At 40.3% G+C, this 15,240-nt stretch overlaps 1 protein-coding gene across 2 annotated transcripts in view; it reads left to right on the top strand.

Moving 5' to 3' along the window:
- lama1 (laminin, alpha 1) overlaps window positions 1–15,240 on the top strand; it is a 76,532-nt gene that overhangs the window by 54,179 nt on the left and 7,113 nt on the right. For both annotated transcript variants that reach the window (XM_069191606.1, XM_069191607.1), the window contains exons 32-53: window positions 70–263; window positions 652–794; window positions 1,326–1,429; window positions 1,551–1,657; window positions 1,891–2,047; window positions 3,296–3,506; window positions 4,332–4,448; window positions 4,843–5,006; window positions 5,785–5,923; window positions 6,774–6,876; window positions 7,322–7,438; window positions 7,625–7,807; window positions 8,216–8,370; window positions 8,518–8,661; window positions 9,524–9,657; window positions 9,907–10,057; window positions 10,151–10,275; window positions 10,660–10,810; window positions 11,178–11,322; window positions 12,163–12,304; window positions 12,718–12,832; window positions 14,817–14,984. In XM_069191606.1, coding sequence (XP_069047707.1) covers window positions 70–263; window positions 652–794; window positions 1,326–1,429; window positions 1,551–1,657; window positions 1,891–2,047; window positions 3,296–3,506; window positions 4,332–4,448; window positions 4,843–5,006; window positions 5,785–5,923; window positions 6,774–6,876; window positions 7,322–7,438; window positions 7,625–7,807; window positions 8,216–8,370; window positions 8,518–8,661; window positions 9,524–9,657; window positions 9,907–10,057; window positions 10,151–10,275; window positions 10,660–10,810; window positions 11,178–11,322; window positions 12,163–12,304; window positions 12,718–12,832; window positions 14,817–14,984 — 3,169 coding nt within the window. The remainder of the gene's footprint in view (window positions 1–69; window positions 264–651; window positions 795–1,325; window positions 1,430–1,550; window positions 1,658–1,890; window positions 2,048–3,295; window positions 3,507–4,331; window positions 4,449–4,842; window positions 5,007–5,784; window positions 5,924–6,773; window positions 6,877–7,321; window positions 7,439–7,624; window positions 7,808–8,215; window positions 8,371–8,517; window positions 8,662–9,523; window positions 9,658–9,906; window positions 10,058–10,150; window positions 10,276–10,659; window positions 10,811–11,177; window positions 11,323–12,162; window positions 12,305–12,717; window positions 12,833–14,816; window positions 14,985–15,240) is intronic.

The raw sequence follows: 15,240 nt of genomic DNA, 5'->3' as shown, positions 1-15,240 counted from the left end.
AGGCGTGAATTCGGTTGGTCCTTAACCCATGAATGGTTATTTCCCCTTCGATTTTTGTTTTCCCACTAGGTGTTCCCTAGGTTACTATGGCAACCCCAGCGACCCTGACGGCAGCTGTGAGCGCTGTAGATGTAACCTCACTGGTTCGGCCCACGAGCACTGCGACCAGCTCACGGGCCAGTGCGTCTGTAAGAAAGGAGTGCGCGGCCACCTCTGTGACGAATGTGAGCCCAGACACGTCCTCCACGGCACGGAGTGCACGTGTACGTATCTGAGGTCTTTTCGTTTCCCGGGAAGAGCCGCTTCTCGGGTGTTATCTGGAGATTTCCGTGTGGGGCGGGATGGGAAGTGAACGTGCAAGTGAACCACTAGAACGCCTCTGAGCTGAAACCCCAGTTTTTATTTCTTCCCCGCATTACCAGCTCCTCTTTAATGTAAATTAAAATGGTAATGTGGTGAAGTATCAGTGTGCCCTTGTCGCGCATGAAAGGCCCTTCATTTTATTTTGCGTAATTCAGTGTAAATGTCAGGAGGCAGTCTTCTTTGAAACATGGAGAAGCCTAATATTAATAAGCCATTTTATAAGTCTTACAGAGCAATTACATGAGAATTGCTGCGGTCTCATTTAAATGAATATCTGTCTTTTCACAGCCTGCGATGATGACTGCACAGGAGTCCTGCTAAATGACCTGGATAATTTGGAACTCTCTCTGCAGTCTGTTAACTTGACAGGTGTTATCTTAGCCCCCTACAGTCTCCTGGCTTCGCTTGAGAATACCACAGAGGAAGTGAAGGTGAGGGCTGAAACCGTTCACTTTAAATGCCAGGTCTTCACAGGCTCTCTACTTTAGAGCAGAGCACAGCCTTTGTCTTTCACCTTGCCTTTACCCGAGACCGTGTGTGGAAATGAACATAATTGCTGCCTTTCAACCAGCACACCTGTACTTAACATTTTGGAGAGCTTCCCACCTCTGAAAGACTAGTTTTAAACTTGTTTTTAAAATTCATAGGAGGTATATAAAGTTGGGCTCTCCATCATGTACCGTTTTTCCCATTGTGTCTTGGGAGCTTAAATCTTCAGGAGATAAAAATAAAAAACAAGCCTTAAAAAGGAAAAGAGAATGTGAAGAGCATTATTTCCGTGTGGAAGGTAACAGTTTTGTCGTTAGAAGGGTGCCACACAGACATAAGAGAACATCAAAACAGTCTGTGATTCAGGTAAAATAAAATAATAATACACTAACTTGCCAAGTTTTTCTTTTAGCCTTGTTTGTGCTTTGAAGTCAATACTTGTCAGCTTTTATCTCTGTCTTATTCTTTTGTAGTCACTGTTGTCCTCTGAGACACATCCAAGCTATGTTTCGAAGGAAATAGATGAGCAGCTGACAGGGATTACCGATGACATTAATCAACTGCACCACAAGGTAACCTTGCACTTTCCTCAGTGCAACAAAACACCAAATCGATTTCCCCCCCTTTTGAAGCAATGTTGACTTTAACCTATACATCTGGTTTTCTCAGAATCAAAGTCATCTTTTTTTCCAGGTAACACAAGCATATGGTGAGGGTCTGGACCTCGAAAAATCCACTGAGCAGAAACTTAACCAGAGTCGGGACCTATTGAGTTACATAACAAAAATGCAGACAGCTATCCAAGGTAATACTAACATTGACCAAATGGCAGCCATCCTTAAACTTATATTGAATGTCCCTTTTGGATCGTGTCACACACCCCTTTCTAAACAGTGGCGCAGATGCTGGTCTCTCTTTTGTTCAAATTGCTGTGCCTTTTTTTTTGCTTACTGTAAATATTGTATTATTAATTTAAAACTGAAGTTTTAAAAACATCATAACATGACACTGAAGTTCATCAATTTAATTAAAATATAGCTCTTGCACAAGTGGCCAGCGACGCGAACAGGACTGTGGACAGCGATTTGGATCTGTCGAATAGCACTGTGCTACAGCAGGAGATGACTGCAATGGTGGCGATCATGAGAAAGATTGACTTTACTCTGGAGAATACAACCAGCAGGGATGAAATTAAGTAAGTCAGTTGAAATGTAGTGTGTGCTTTTTTAAGAAAACATGAAGTGACCATGACTCTCTTTTTCTCTGGTATTCAGCAAGCTGAAACAGAGGGCTCAGCCCTGTGATGTATTTTCTTTGTGAACTTATACCATTTTCCAGTATTAACATTATGCCAACTATGAAATTTTAAACTGGGTGGCAATCCAGTTTTTGAGTAATTTCTTAGGAAATGGTGCTCCTGGAAAAATCGTAATTGCTTGTATTTACGTAACTGTTTTTGTCCTGAAGGAACCCTAAGTACTTTACATAATAGAGGGGACCCCCCAATTACATATTAGCCCCCACTACACTGTAGAATTTTGCAGAGTAGAATTATTGCACCAAAATTGTTTCAGTTTTCAGAATTGTGGGGTAAAATTAGAATTTAGGCAGGACACCTGGCTCTGCTAGAGAACAGCACCATGGGACCCTTGATGAAGAAATAGGCAATAACTTGGCTTAACATCTCATTCAAATGACTGCCAAGCACCTGCTAGAGTACAATATCTGTACTCTCACTGCTTCTTGGCATGAAATAGCAAAGTATGGTCCAATAAGAAGAGTGCCATTTATATCACCACCGCAACAGTGACCTGATTTTTCATAATAATAATACTTACACTTATTTAGCACCTGACACTCCACTCAAAGAGCTTCACAGCTATTGGGGACTCCCCTCCATCCATACCATCAATGTGTATCCCCCAAACCAGGATTATACAACCATGGAGTGTCATCCGAATTATGACACCTTTTTTGACAGTCTAGTAAAAAAATTCCCAACACTATACTGGGGCATTAGGACCAACATAAATCGCAAGGTGAACGCCCCCAGGCTGGTCCCACTAACACCTCATCCAACAGCAACCTTTGCTTTCTCAGGAGGTCTCCCATCCAGGTACTGACCAGGCTCACACCTGCTGAGCTTCTTAGAGGTCTCCCATTACAATGAAATGCTACATAAATCCCTTATTTGTATCTTCGTCTAATTTAGACAAAACCGGAAAGATTTAAGTTAATCTTAAACCAGTTTTCCCGGGGGTGGAGACTGATGCAATAACATAGATCAATCCAAGTGTTATCAGTTGATTCCTGGTCATTCTTGATTATTCTGGTAAAGATCACACATATCGGTGGTCTAAAGTGACTTGGGAAGTTAGGTGGTAATTTGTCTCTGCTTGCTGTGTGCCTTGTCTGACACGCTGTGATCTGCAAATCTGCCTAGAGCCGCCAGGGCCCTTCTCCAGCAGGTTCAGCGGGAGTTCAGGAAGCCCCAGCAGGGCGCGGAGGAGCTGCGGGTCAAAGTTAGCGGCGCCCTGTCCACGCTGGCACGCCATCTGAACGACACCCAGGACCTGGTGAACTCCGCAGAGGCCAGCGCCAGGAATGCCAGTCAGCTTCTGCACACCGTCTCCAAAAACCTGGCAGAGTTCGATGTGAGCGCCTTCTTCAATAAGAACCGAGGCCCTCATCGACAGTGCTCTACTGTCCATGATTTATGTGGTGGTGCAGTGGTCAGCATTGCCGCCACGCAGCTCTGGGGCCCTGGGTTCAATCCCTGGGGTGCTGTCTGTGTGGAGTTTGTATGTTCCCCCCGTGTTCAGGTGCTCTGGTTTCCTCCCACAGTCCAGAGACGTGCTGGTGGGTTAAATGGCTTCTGGGAAGACTGGCCCTGGTGTGAGTGAGTGCGTGTGTCTGTGTTCTGTGATGGACTGGCGCCCCTTGCTTGCTGGGATAGGCTCCACAGCCCTGAACTGGAACAAGTGTTTAGAAAACGGATGGGTGGATTAATGCAGAACAAAAATGAGATGTAATATATAACATTCCAGGAATACATATGAACTTAAAGTGATCGTTCTCCTCTGTTTATAGAAAGTTATGTATTCCAACAGAAGAAATAAATTAAAATACAGATGCGTATCTTAAATTGTTACCCTTCAGGGATTACTAACCTTGCTCCCTGTTGTTGTTAATATGCAAAATGTATATGATGTGTTATTTATCCTGTTCCACAAATGATGGCAATGAGTCTGAAAGCCCAATTAAACTTGGTAATATGAAAGAAATTTGAGCAGCAATGGTAGATTCAGGACATTGTTACATCTATAGTCTCTTTCTCTTTCCCTTATGTTAAGTCTCTGTGGCCAAAAAGCATTATGAAATAAAATGTGCTTATATTTCATGACTGTTAACTTAGATTATTGTATATAATGTTGCTATCAAGTAATAGATGGGTTGTGTTCTGTTTCGTTTGTTGACAGGGAAGGAAACAGAATGTCAGTAACACCAGCGCCGAGGCAGCAGTGATGATTGAAGAAGCGCAAGAAGCTCTGGTTGATGGCTTAGCTGTGGCTGACAGTTTAGTTAATATCACTTCTGTAAGTGAAGTGCTGTTTTCTGAGAAAATGCTGTCTTTAAAAAAATAAATCCAGTCACTTTGATTATATGCAAAAACATAACATGAACATTTGAAACTGAGCTTAAATAAAATTAAGATAAAGGTTACTAGTAAAATGCAATCAAAATTTATTTAATCACGAGATGTTTTCATCCACCAAAGTATTTTTATGGCCTAGGAGCCTTTTCAGGGATGTGAAATATTTTGTCTGTAAGCATTGTTTTTCCATCTTCACAAGGACATTTGGAAGACAAAGTTTGGTGTAAACAGGGTGTGAGGAAAACGCTGTGCTGGGAGGGAGTTTTGGGGGGAATTACAGGGTGACAGTTGATGAACTTCCTGATTAACAAGTGCCGTCTTCCTCCACACTGCAGCATCTGGAAGAAGAGCTCGGTGACCTGGAGCTTTGGAATCCCATGCTGAGAAAGAGAGTGGACAACCTTGTGATGCAAATGAAGAAGAAGGCAGTGGTGGAGCTGGTGTACAGAGCAGAGGATCATGCTGCTGGCCTGAGCAAACAGGCTGACTCACTGTACAGGTCAGCACTGGTTTGCCAAAGTCTACGACTACACTGCTCTACTATATGTGCAGAATCATGCCGTCTGTCCAAAGATTAAAGATTAAAATGTGATCTTTTGTTGGCACTGTAAACTGCATTATTGGATGAGAAACATCTGTTCCACCCCACCAATTCCTTAGAATATGTTCAAATATACAGTGCAATTGTTAATTTTAAAGGCTTTTAAAGAAACAGCCATAAAGGAAATTCAAAAGATACAAGACAAGGGTTTGGAAGTATCAAAAGTCTTGTGCATTGAGATATTTGCTTTGTTTTTGTCAAAACCACAGGCTTCTTAAATCACTTGTCATAAGACATGCTTTTTGACTTTATTCCATACTGTATAATGGAATATAGCACCATGAGACTTCCAACACGGTTATGAAGAATGCTTAATTTTTTTTAATCGTTATACTTTTGTTGGGTTAACACGGTATTTTCCAAAAAGGCTGGCACATGTGGTCTTTGTTTTTCAACAACATGCGTTTGAAAAGCAAACACTGCTGTCTGCCTTTTAATAAACGGTGGGAACAAGCTGAACTTCATTCCATGCTGAAAGGTTAAGAAAAGAAACTTGAAAAGGGCTCCACAGCTGAAACATCATGTTTCTTTCTTTTTCTTTACCTCAGCATGGAGTAATCCTTTACACATTCCTTTAATATATAAGCCAGCTTTAAGTTCTCTTTCCTTCTGTAGTGTGAATGCAATTCTTGGGCTTTCTGATTTGACGTTGCACTAACGATGGGCTTTTCTCCAGTGTGCTCAGTGATGTCAGGAATATGTCTTTCAATGCCACCAATGCTGCTCAGGCAAACTCCAATATCAAGGCTGACATTGAGGCTGCCGAGCGGCAGGCAGAAGAGGCTCATCTAACTGCAGCTGCGGTATTGAACCTGGTAAGCGTGCGCGATGAAGGCCAATGAAAGGCTGCTTACAAGCTCTGTACGTTTGCACAGTTTCCTTCACAGATAAAATCGTTTCATGATTACCTCCTTAAAAGGAAGTTGTTTGAGTTGATTAGTTATTGACATTACAAGAGTATTGAGATTTTTCATACGAATCTTAAAATGTGTCTTTAAAATGCTGTGAACATCTGCTAAATCAACTATTGGCTGGAAGATGTTCATTTTCATTGAATTAAGAAAGTTGACGTGCCACATGAGCTCTGTGGCGGTAACAATACAGTAGCTGAATCTTACAGCGTCCAGCATAATTATTGATTTAAAGTTCACTAAAGTGCAGGGGTACAACAAATGCACTTTATCCTGTTTTTAAGCACAACATTAACAATAAAAACCAGCTGGAACACCCTATGTAATCTTTGGAGAACAGACTGAAAGGGGAAGGAAATAGTCTGACCTTTTGATTGGTATTTAGTTTGTGACATTCTTTATGTAGATGTCTAAAGTTAGAAGAGGCCTATTAAATTATTATAAAATCTAATGAAAGGTTCAATTCAGATGTAACCATAGTTTATGAATTGTGTCTGGGCTATATGGTATTTCATATGCTAAGGTATTAAATGTTACTGAAACTAATATGTAGTTTTAAGTAAAACATTAGTATTGTTGATTTATAAGATAAGGTTGAAAAGCGTTGTAGAATGCTTTGTAGAATGTCATGAAACTGTTCCCTAATGTACTTGATTAAGAGGCTTGAGTGATTTCCCTGTTCATGTGATGCAATTTGAAAGGCTTATCTCTTGGTGGAACATTTTAAAATATTTTTTTTCCCATCTTGCTTTAGACACTGTTGTCCAAAGGCTCAATGAAAGATGCTGGTGCCCTGTCTGTGCAGCAAAGCTCACAGATTCTGGCCAAAGCCACTGACCAGCACAATAAAACTGATGGTGAGCTTCCTACTGCCAGATCGTCTATGGTCATGATGTGTCGAGTCGCTTTTGCTTAGATTGTTGATTCATAATTAACTTTAATGTGAGTCCTCCTGAAAAATGAAAAATGGTCAAAAACATTTACTGGAAAAAAGTAATAGAACCTCTCTGACCTCATAGTCCCTTATTTTTAAACTCGTTTTGTTGGTGTGAAACCAAAGTGTGTTTTAAGATTCATCAATTTAAGTTTTATTTTTTTAAGATTTGTGTACATCTTTTCATACATTTTGAACATGTGCTTTTTTGATGTGGATAACATGCTTGGAATGTGTGATAGGAAGAAGCTTTGTGGAATGCCTTCTTCAGTCTGCTATTTCGAGTGCTTAATGCGAAGATGGAAGTCTCTTACTGAAGATTTGTGATTCATTAATGAAACGTCGGGTTTCTGGGTTTCTCTCTGCAGGTCTCCTAGTCCGGTTTAATAGTCAGAAGGACAAGCTGAGCAGCATTCAGAAAAATGTTCAAAACATAAGTGGGCAGCTGGCTGAACCTTTGCAGCTGTTGAGAAGTTTTCCCAACGGTAAGAGAGCTTTCCTCTTTCGGGATCTCAGACTTACTCGGCCGTGTACGGTCTTGTCTACAGCTATGGCGAAGTGTAAACCTCAGACCAACTGGCCGATAAAAATCGCACCGCACATCTTGCCCACCATTCCCTCCTGTTTCTGAACGCGTTCTGGGTTGACCATGGAGCGTTTCTGCCTCACAGACACCGCAAAGAGATTCCAGGAGGCCAAAGACCAGGCTGTGGCAGCCAATGCCTCCCTCGCCGCTGTCCTCGGGCGCCTCGAAGACTTCAGGAGGAAACTCTCGGCGTCCTCGACCGCTGTGGCCGGAGCCAGCGCGGCAGTGCAGAGCACTAATGACCTGGTCGACGATTCCGAGCAGACCGGTGAGAATCCCAGCCACTGCAGTCACCTCCTGACTGGGATGACCGTAGATAACTGTGTGGATACTGCATGGCAAAACCTGGTTAGAAAAGGCTTTTTCCTCCAGGGCGATTGCGAAGTGGGGAAAATTATCTATTACACCTTGCCATATTTTTACCATTTAGTGTTACCAATGATGTTAAGCATAATCTTTAAAAGAAGAATTATCTGGATGTTTTTTTCTAAAATGAAACCATATTGATGCTTCATGTGCTGGGTGTACCATATCTGCCATATTTCCTTGTCTTAATATACCAAGGTGTAAAGAACTGCAGTTTAAGCATTTGCCTCTGCAGTATTTTAAGCAGCCATTTAAACTATTTCCGTTCCGCCGTCTGTTTTTTAAGATTCACACCCATTTTGTTTCTCAGTAAACGCCGCTGAGAGGAAAGTGAAGGAAATGGAGGCTCGGGCCAAGCTGCTGTTTGAGCGTTTGAAGCCTCTTAAACTCCTGGAGGACAACTTGAGCCGGAATGTGTCTGAAATCAAGGAGCTGATCAATCAGGCCCGGAAGCAGGCCGCTTCGGTAATATTGAGTTTTCCTTGTCTTTTCGAATTCTGCACTCTGTGTGTACTGAATTGTAGATGATGAAAATACAGTAGTAATGCTGGCAGCATTACCAGGCCTCAAGTATACTTTTTCTTGAGTGCCATTTTGTGTTAACCTTTGCAGATTAAAGTGGCCGTGTCTGCTGACCGAGACTGTGTACGCGCTTACAAACCAGAGATCTCCTCCAGCAACTTCAACACCCTTTCCCTGACGGTGAAAACTACAGAACCAGACAACCTGCTCTTCTATATGGGCAGCAGCTCCAGTGTAAGTGGACAACATCTTGGAACAAAAAAAAAACAACAAGGAAGGAAGAATTAAATCAAAGTGCGTGTTGTCTAATGTTGGTTTTTAATGCATCTCTTGGTTTGGCATTAAATAAATGCTGCATGGCAGGAATTTTAATTTGTGCTTAATTATCTGGAAAAATAAATCAGATTAGTAAGGCATACCACGCTTATTTTTCAATCACTTGAGGATTTCAATGAGCCACGTTTTGCATTGTTTCCAAGCGATGACCTGCTGTACACAAGGGCCCGTGACTTCTGACCTGAGCAGTACCTCTCTGCTGCTCAGGGCTGTGCCAGGTTAGCAAAGACGGCTGGGCTAGACTGAACCGCGTTCTTGTTGTTAGCAGAGTTGAACAACTACAGAACAGAACAATGGTGCAGCCAATCATACTGTACATTTGCCCAAAAATCATGCTCTACATATTTATAATTCTTTAAAATTTGAATTCAGATACGCTGGGGCATTGCTAGGGAATGGTAATTTTTCCGCTAACCCTCCCCATCGCAAGCCTTTCTTCGTGTTTATTATCAGAGTTGCTTCCTACCATACAGTAGCATCTTGAATGGGCAGGACTTGCTCTCTGGCAAACCTGCCCCCCACTGAATGATCTTCCTGGAACTGCACTCAATATACTTGAGATAATGTGGGTTGGGACGTCTTTATGCAAATATTATGTTTAAAAACGTTTCTGAATCCGTGCTCCGAGATGGTGAAGGGGAGTCTTGAGAGCATAAAATGTGTCACTTACGATGTTGGGTAATAAAATCACCAACAAAGTAATCAAGGGCAACTATGGCTTGCCCTTTTATTCATATTGTCTATTGGCAACATTTCGTAGGTTGATTTCATGGCTGTGGAGATGCGGCGAGGAAAAGTCTCTTTTCTCTGGGATATTGGCTCGGGAATTGGAAGGATAGAGTACCCTGATCTTCAGATTAACAACAACCAGTGGCACCAGATTCATGCAACCAGGTACGTTAAACATGATGTAAAAGATGTAGCATAGGAGTTTAACTTTCAACTAGATTTTACAATTTCAATTTCCATTAGGAGGCAGACAACCCTGGATGTCCCAAATAAGTAACTTTACAGTAGTTTGGACTTCAAACCCAATTGTCTTGACGGTGAATATTGGCAGGATTTTAGATTCTGAGGTTCTTTTCATCAGTTAATCAACTTGGATTTGGTTGTTTCATTCCATGTTCTGTTTTGTTGCGTTAGGTTTGGAAAACAGGGTACACTAACTGTTCAAGAAGTGAAGTCTTCACAGAAGCCCGTTGTGAAAACGGCATCGTCCCCTGGAACATCTTCAGTGCTGCATGTGAATAAATCAACCCTCGTCTTTGTAGGAGGCCTTGGGGGTCAGATCAAGGTAAAGTGTTGTCCGATCGGTCTGGGCTACTGATTGGGACTACATCCTTTTTCTGAATTCTGCAGTCCAATCACTGTGCAATGTCATTGACAGAAATCTTCAGCTGTGAAAATGACCCACTTCAAAGGCTGCATGGGAGAAGCTACCCTGAACGGCAAAAATATTGGACTGTGGAATTACGCTGAACGGGAAGGCAAATGTAAAGGCTGCTTCATGAGGTACTGAGATAGAACTTGATGATACAACATGTTCTATATATATCTGGGTGCTGTAATTAGGCATTCATAAAAAGATGGTGCTTATTCTGAGTGTCAAAAGAAACAGATCACTATGTGTGTGTGTTCTAAAGTATAGTGATTTTGGATATTGACCAAATACATCCTTTTGCATACCGTTCATTGATTGTTCATTACTGGCCTGAATAAATATGAGTGAATTTGACTGTTGCGTTAGCCTTAAATCACCTCTTTAGGAAGAGATATGATTAAATACAGATGATAAATTACAGACCTCACCTTTTTGGTTTTTTGTCTTATAGTTTTGTTTTGTGTAACACAGTAGTCTTATTCAAATACTTAAATGAATTGTGTTGTATCACACAGTCCCCAGGAAGAAGACACGTCCTTTTATTTTGACGGCAGTGGTTACTCTGTTATTGAGAAGTCACTTCGTTCAACAGTCACGCAAGTTGTAATGCTCTTCAGAACCTTCTCCCCAAATGGATTGCTGCTCTACATTGCTTCCAATGGAACGGTATGCACATCATTTCACAGGGTTACTCCGATCTCTGAGGTTTTTAGTTCATCCACACAGAATGCTACAGCACTAAGATTTAAGAAAGATATTACCCTTTTCTTTAAAATACAGTATATGCATGTATTTATTATTACTTTACCTGCTATTTCTTATCAAAACATCAGTTGTTTTTCATAGTAATCACATCTGGGCTGTAATCAGTCGGCCAACTTTAAATACAGTTTTTCAAAATGAATTTACGATCACTTTCAAAGATATTTTCCTTTAAGATAACTGTGGAACCTTGAACAGAAAATCAAAGCACAACATGGCAAAACCATACTTATGTTCTCCCTAACCTTCAGTCGTACCTCTTGTTTTCCAGAGCGATTTTGTGTCTATAGAATTGGTAGAAGGCAAAGTTCGCCTGACCTTTGAGCTTGGGTCAGGTCCTCTCACACTCATCACAACAAAGACATATAATACTGGGAACTGGTATAAAATTGCCTTCCAGAGAAATAAAAAAATAGGTAAGATCCTAAACATTTTCTTTATCTAAAACAAATTCTGAGGATGTTTTTCAAGTCAGAAAAGTTCAACTGTAAAGTGAGGATATTACCCAACTACTGTACCTTTGATTAGTATAGTTAAATGGAAGTATGGGATAAGATTTACACTAGCTTTTTTTTCATTATAGCAAATATAATGTGAGTCTGCAGTCAATATGAGTTGTCTAGTTAATCTAAATTATTGGTTCATAATACTGGATAAATCTGGTCCTTTTATTGCTCACCTAGAAAAGTATCAGTATATCTGTATATTTAAATTATTGATTTTAAACAGGACTACATTTAAAACCACTGAAGTGATTACAATAAATTTTGTTTTGCATCTGTAATTGGTTTCTGCATTTACTTTGTTGGTATCAGGAAAAAAAACAGCTCATATAAAGCTTTGTGGGTCAATCTTTTTATTAATTGCATCCATGTGTTTGCTTGAGTAACAACAGTACCACAGTTTAAGGTAATAAAGGTAAATTGCTTCCAGATTATGTGACTTTGATTAACTTCATATGACCCATCAACAGGATTTTTATAAAATTGTTTTTCTTACAGCAGTCACACAACAATCTGTTCTCATAATATACATCCACTAAAGTCCGTGTTTCGGGTGCAATTATTAAGATTAATAAAGTCCATTTATTGTCGTCATTAAGAAAATCATCCAAATGTCAAAAATTAAATCTCAAATGGTATGACACACAAAAAGGACTGTTTTTATTTCTCCTCTTGAAGACATTTCAAGCCTCGAAGGAGGTGATAAGTTGATATAGTGAATAAAGATGCTCACAGTGACGTGTTCCTGTTTAGGTTACTTAGCTGTGATGGATGCCTATGTGCCGTCTGACAGAGAGACTATGGAGGGAATGTCCCCAGGCAACGCCTCCGATCTCAATCGCTCGGAGAGGGACCCCATTTACATCGGGGGGCTGCCTCGCTCCCGAGCCATCAGGTACCTACAGCGTTCTAGATACAAGTGACCTCACCTTGCAGTCTTACCTCTGCAGAAATATGTTTAATAATTTTTTTCTGTAGGGGTAAATGGTTCAGCCAATTTAACATGGGGAAAAAACATATTTCATGCCTAGAAGGAAAGTATTTAGGGAGTATATTTTATTGTTTTTGTTAACTAGATTGGCTAATTGAGAACACTCAGTGACCACTTGGAGAGTACCCTTATATAAAGGACAGCAGTGCGAGTAAAGCAGATTGCTCAAGGGCATGATAGCTCTGCTCCATCTCGGATATGAACCCCTGATCCACTTGCTTGGAGATCTAACCCGTACACTGCAAAGTACAGATTGAATGTTATGTCGTCATTCAGTATTCTTCTAAGAGAATTAAATTGTTAATTCAATCTTCTAGGAAGCAGATTATAACCAGGAGTTATGTTGGGTGCATCAAAAATGTGGAGATTTCCCGGTCTAACTTTGACCTGCTCAGAGATGCCTATGGGGTCAGAAAAGGCTGCGTGTTAGAGGTAAGAACCATGTAGAGCTGGTGAAAGCAATATAAGAACTTTGTAATGAAGTAGTATGAAGATCGGCCACTCAGATTACCCTTAAACTTGGAGCTCCGTCTAAATCCTCTGTTCATTTCCAGATTTTGACTTTTCACACCTCTCCACCAGTTCTCCCCAAGTTTGGACTGGACACTTATTCTCATCTGCTTTGTGCCCATTTGCTCCCTGCTTACTGTAACTACTGTCTTGTGTTCTCCTGTGCCTTATTTATGTGCTGCTTTCCTTTTTCCTCACTCCTGAAGAAGCTCCACAGCTGAAATGTTTTTCTTGACCTTTCAGCATAGAACAAACCTTTGCTTTTATCCTTTATCCCGTGAGAAACGTTTATGTGATAGAATACAATATAAGCCAGTGTTTGTCTTTTGGTTTCAATTCAGTCGCACAAAAATAAATACATGTTTCCAAAAACACGCAGAAAATAAAACCATTTATTGGAACTGGCAAGAGAATGCATCGGTAAACATTTTTATTCAGAGGGGAGTATTAAAAGTACTGCTGTTTCTGCATGAGAATGCTTATAAAATCTGTAATTTTCCTGAAGAACTGGATTACTTTTACAAGCTACTTACTATTGTTTTCATCTAGCAAAATGCATGCTCCACAGTCAGACCTTGTGTGCATACACTGCTTTACACTGGATCTTCAGCTGTCTTAAAAACATGTGATTCACAATGAAAGGTCTACCAATACATTATCATAACATAAAGCTGTATTACCTAGTACCTAGTCACTACGTACATCGCACTGTTCTAGATTGTTTACAGATTTTAATAATATGCTCTTTTCTTTTTGAAGTAAAATTCTGAATGACTTAGATATGCAAATATACCTTTCAGACCCCACAGTCCAAAAATGATCAAACTGCAAACTGTTTCTTCTGATTTTCCTTTAGATCCAAAACATTACATAATAAGAATTTTAGTTCTCCGTACCACTTTATTGACACATCATCTTTAAGCATTTTACAATAAAACTAGGCAAAACAATAGATACATGTATATACTTATTAATACAGAAACTTAAAGAGAACTAGTTTCAGGAACTGAGTTTTAAGATATGCCTTGAACATATTGGTCCACAGGATTCAGAGCTTTATTTAGGGAAATAAAGGAAAGGCCAGAGAGTCCATGAAGTCCAAACAACATGTAAGTCTACAGGGAGTTAACATGCTATTATAGTTAAAATCCCAGCCCCTGAGTCCTCGCCATCCTGCAGCTTGTTAAGGATGTTTAAGAATGTTTACTGCATTCAAAGAATCAAACCTGGAAGAGATCAAACATAATTTAAGCTGGTAAGCATGTAAGCACAGTTATGAAGATAAAAAGGCATCTTTCACATGACCTCTGACTGCACTGATTGAATCAAAGATGTTACCACAGATTCCTGATCTTTGATAGATGCCCTAAAGTCTAAAGCATTAGGACGTGCTGCACCAAGAGAACAAAAAGACTAGACTGGTATTCCTTAATATCTGAAAAAAAAAAGATTTAAGGCAGAAATATTTTATTACCGTTCTTGCATGACATCTGGTCAACATTTTTCAACTCTTAAGTCATGCAAATAACTGCCTTTTGCTTTTGGTGTACCCGTTGAGAGATTTGTTAATACCGTATTTCATGTTTTATCCCTTTTCACTACCACATGAAGGCCTTGATTCTTTCTGAGATGTGCTTCTGATCACTGAAACATACTATTGATTAAAATATGATTGATTAAAGTGTGTGATGATCTTTTTCTTGACTCATAAGCACCTGTTTCTCCAGTAAGAAAATAAGGAGCTAAAGAACTTAATTTTATAAAGTGAAAAGCATTTAGTCTGCTCCTCCAGGGGCTGGACCAATTTTTTGTGTGTGGATTTTTTATCTTTTATTTCTTTTCAGTGTTCCTCAGTAATACCGTCTGAACCTCCATGCAAAACTGTCCATTCTTCTCTCCTGCTCAGCCCATTCGCAGCGTGACTGTCTTGAAGGAGGGCTTCCTTGAGCTACTGCCTGTGACTCTAACTCCTCAGTCTGAAATCATGGCCACATTCTCCACCAAAAACGACACCGGCCTGATCCTGACAGGATTCGGCAAAGGAGGAAAGCGGAGGCGAAGACAGACCGTCCAGGTGGGAAAAGATCTTTTTTCCACGTAACTGTTCTGGCATCAGTTAGCATATTACATTTCTGAATGGATGTAAAACAAGTATCACTAAATGAGTGTGTGTTCAGGTAGTGCAACATAAAACTTAAACATAAAACTGTGACAAAGGTTACAATTAAGATCAAGCTTTGGCTGAAAGGGACAATTGCTGTTGGCGGAGGTGCAGATATTCGTAGCAGCATGGTCTCAAAATGAGCACACATGGCTTATTTTCTGCTTTG

This window comes from Lepisosteus oculatus, chromosome 6, assembly GCF_040954835.1.
Source record: "Lepisosteus oculatus isolate fLepOcu1 chromosome 6, fLepOcu1.hap2, whole genome shotgun sequence".
NCBI lineage: Eukaryota > Metazoa > Chordata > Actinopteri > Semionotiformes > Lepisosteidae > Lepisosteus > Lepisosteus oculatus.
This window is presented reverse-complemented; position numbering and strand designations above follow the sequence as displayed.